General features: G+C 35.3%; 1 protein-coding gene across 1 annotated transcript; it reads right to left on the bottom strand.

The window, feature by feature from the left end:
* Positions 1-275: 275 nt before the first annotated feature.
* On the bottom strand, positions 276-1,397 carry HMGN2 (high mobility group nucleosomal binding domain 2). Its single transcript, XM_043577357.1, has one exon. The coding sequence runs from the start codon at positions 1,351-1,353 to the stop codon at positions 1,081-1,083; it is 273 nt and encodes a 90-aa protein (XP_043433292.1). The 5' UTR covers positions 1,354-1,397; the 3' UTR covers positions 276-1,080.
* Positions 1,398-4,114: the final 2,717 nt, after the last annotated feature.

The following is a 4,114-nucleotide window of genomic DNA, read 5'->3' as shown; positions in this document are numbered from 1 at the left end:
CTGCTTGGGATTCTCTCTCCCTCTCTCTCTGCCCCTCTCCCACTCATGGGCATGAGCTCTCTCTCTCCCTCTCTCTCAAAATCAATAAATAAGCTTTAAAAAATGGATGTTATTTTTTTAATTGCTGATAAACTGGTAAGGATAATATTATTTATAGCAAGTGTTTTTATTGGTATGTTAAAATTATTAAAGAAGTTTATATGTTTTCTTGCTTTTTTGTTCATTTCAAATATCTCTTTTTTGGGTTGCATTAGTCCTTTTCTTCCTTTTTTTTCCCAAGCCGAACTGTATCCAGCTTTATTAAAGATACTTTTCATAAACAATCATGGTATTTCAGGCAGGACATGGGCAGACAATCGTTAACAGTATAGAACAATTTTCAAACTCCCTTCTTCAATGGACTACCAAAATCAGAAAGCCACTATAGAACCCAATGAAGTCTTCATTTGAGGCTCTGAACAGGGAGAGTTTAGAGTGAGGGTTGACATTTTACATTTAGCATGTTGTTTAACAACTTTTCACAAGCCGACCCTGAATTTCAGGAAATGAAATGAAAATGGCAGAATTATCAATCTGAAGCTCCACAAGCTAAAAAAGGAACTCTTTTGAGGGATGCCATCTCCATGGTGACACTGTAAAGTCCAGATTGCCTGACATACTGGGAACCATTTCTTGGGGTCAGGTTCCAACAGGTCTCTGGGTTTAAGGGAGTCAAGTCTATGTTGAAGGCAGAGGGAGAAAAGGACATAAGAAATGAATTTTCGATTTTCCACCCCACAAGGCGTTTATTGCCAAGGTGGCTAATGTGCGTTAACATCAAGGAATCGCTCCTCCTGGGAACCAAGAGGAAGTTTCTCAGAACTAGAAGGGAATGGTGTTTTTCCCCTTGAATCAGTCTAGCTTCAGAGATATTCTATTAGTGACATATGCCCTTCCCCCAAAACAACAATGAAGTGTTCTGTGTGCTAACAACATAGCTTTAAAAAAAAGTAGATTCTGCATTTTTATAAAACTTGATAAAAAATGGTATTTCAAACTGTAAGTCACCAGAAGTACAGAGTTATCAAAAATACACACACTTCACTTGGCATCTCCGGCACCTTCAGCTTTCTGTGCCTGGTCTGTTTTGGCATCTCCATTTTCTGCTGGGTTATTCCCATCCTTGCCAGCATCAGCTTTCCCCTTTTTCCCTTTGGGTACCTTCTCTCCCTTCTTTGCAGGGGCCTTTTTAGGTTTGGGCTCTGGCTTCAGAGGAGCAGGTTTAGCAGATAACCTTGCAGATCTTCTCTGGGGCTCATCCTTCCCCTTGGCTGTATTTCCTTTAGCATCCCCTTCAGCCTTTCTCTTGGGCATGGTGGCGATGGCGGCGGGGACATAGGCGCTGGACACCGGGACGCAGGGGCGCGTGGGCTTTGGCCGGTCCTAGGGTCGTTCTCGCCTCCTATTCTTCACACTGCTCCTGCATTAGTCCTTTTCTTAGTAAAGAAGTCATTTGTTCTTATTGTCTTGAAAGATCATAATCTACTAAGGAACTAAATTGCTTTATTATAATATATGTTTCAAAGTGTTTCTAGTATGTGCTTGTGATATATACATTATTATGTGATACATACATTTATGTATGATATATACATTTATTTATATACATTTATGATTTATACCCAAAAACTGTCTTTATGGGTATTAACAAGAAAACCACAGGCCCACAATAGCATCACTTATATTAGTCCCCAAGTCAGTAAACCATGACTTAATATCTCACCTGACTGCAGTTTCAACCCAGAAAATGTAAGCCTTAACCAGTCACCATGGAAATTTCCTGGTCACCACTCAGGAAATTACCCAGAAATCCCCTTCCATTCCCTATGAGGGGAACCTTGCCTAAAACAATGAATTCTTTGCTAATAATTTCCTTTTTCCACTCCCTCTCTACCTTAAAAAAACCCCATTTCTGTAGCCTTTTGGAGTTCTCCTCTACTTGCTAGATGGGGTTCTGTCTGATTCATGAATTGATTAATAAAGGCAATTACAGCTTTAAAATTTACTCAGTTAAATTTTTGTCATTTAACAGATTTATTTAACTAATAATAAGCTACTGTGTTCATCTGATACTTATAGCTTCTTTTTTCTTTTAACTGCTTTTCTTTACAAATAATTAAAAGTTTACCTCCTCACTTTGGCTGGTTATATTTCAATTCATTTTGTCTAATGGCCTATGTCTAGAAATGATGAAGACTGACAGTTTTATATTTTTCTGCTTTTAAAATAAATGTTCCTATTGTTTCCTGTTAAGCATAGTACTTACCTTCAGGGGGAAAGAAATCTTCCTAACACTATTCACTGATGAGTTTTTTCATGACTAATTTTAAATATTATCAAATGTCTTTTGGCAAAAAAATTTGATTATGCAGTTTTTCTCATTTAACCTATGAATATGGTGAATCAAAATTATTTATTTATTTAGGAATATTATGACACCATATAAACTCAGAAATATCAGGATATAGATGGGACCAAACAAGGTTGATTCTTATGTAGTGCTGGAATTTGTAATTTAATATGTTGATTGTAATTGAAGATTTTTATATGATCTTTTATAGTATGTTGATATCAAAGTTACGTAACCTTTAAAAAACAAATAGAATGTTTTCTTTGATTGTCTATGCTCCAAAATTATTTCAACAGCAGCAAATTTACTTGTTTAAATATTTAAAACTATTTGAACCTAGAAAACATTATTGGTTTCTCTTGTTTAATAGCTTATACATAAGGAGTATTACTATAGACATAGTTTTATTGAATGGATTTAGGTTTTGTTGGTCAATTTTGTAAATCTTTATTTTTCTAGAAGAAGGTTTGATTTATCCTGACTTTCATTTCTGGTAGATATTATTGTGAACATTTTTTTAATATAATTGTTTTTTCCTCTGTGATTGTGTACTTTTTTATTCCTAATTACAAGTATATGTATTTTCTCTTCTTTACTTGATTCATCCAAGTAGTAATCTATTTTATTGTCTTTAAAAAATTAGCTCTTAAATTCATAGTTAGGTATTTTAATTTCCAATGTTGTGTTCATGTCTTTCTTCTCTGTCCTGAGTAACATTTTTTTTTCCAAATTTGTGATTTTGTTCTAATGATTTCACTTTTTTGCTATAAAAACACTAAAGTTGTTTTTTTTTTTACTATAAATTATAATTAGTGTCCCCTTGTATTTATCTTCTAGATTTAGTATTAACTCTTAGGCTTTTTCATTTGCGGTTACTATATTTGGTTTGCCTTTGGTTGACTGGATCAGACCTTAACTGATTTTATTTTCTCTTGTTTTGAAGCGCAGATAGGCCCACAGACTGAAAAAGCCCAGCTTCCCAATACAACTCCTGGAACTGTTGGTGAAGATTCCCAAGCTCTTGCATATGTAAGACCATCTTGCTGTTGGTTTTCTAATGTAAATGGACTATTTACACAATTCTCAGAGCACCCACTTCCCTTTACTTATTTATTTATTTAAATAAATTTTTTAATGTCTATTTTTGAGGCAGACAGAAAACGAGCAGGGGAAAGATCGGGGGACAGATTCTGAAGCAGGCTCCAGGCTCTGTGCTGTCAGCACTCGAACCCAGGAACTGCAGGGTCATGACCTGAGCTGAAGTCCATTGCTTAACTGACTGAGACACCCAGGTGCCCCACCCTCTTCCCTTTAAAAGTGTCTATATTTTGAACTCCTTTCTAGCTGTGTAAGCCTGCATTTAAAATATATTTTTTAATGTTTTTAATGTTTAAAATATATTTTTTAAACGTTTTTAAAATATACCTGCTGCACAGGCATGAATGTTCACCGAAATTGACAATTTTCTCTTTAAGTTCAAGAACTGAAACAGGAAATGCCTTGGAATTGGTCTTTCCAGTGTAGAAAGTGATTTCCTTTTCACTAACAATGTTTCTTTCGTTACCTAACAATAGGATTTTATTACTTTTTGAATTCGTGTCCATTTCATTTATTTGCATTTCTTTTGCACCCTACAGGTGCAGTCTTCCCTGCACCTCCTGCTAAGTCTGTTCTCTGCTCATTTTTATCTTTCTGTAACTTATCCCTGTATCCTTCAGGCTAAGA

Source organism: Prionailurus bengalensis, chromosome C1 (assembly GCF_016509475.1).
Source record: "Prionailurus bengalensis isolate Pbe53 chromosome C1, Fcat_Pben_1.1_paternal_pri, whole genome shotgun sequence".
NCBI classification, from domain to species: domain Eukaryota; kingdom Metazoa; phylum Chordata; class Mammalia; order Carnivora; family Felidae; genus Prionailurus; species Prionailurus bengalensis.
The sequence above is the reverse complement of the archived record's forward strand: the minus strand, read 5'-3'. Positions and strand labels throughout refer to the sequence as shown.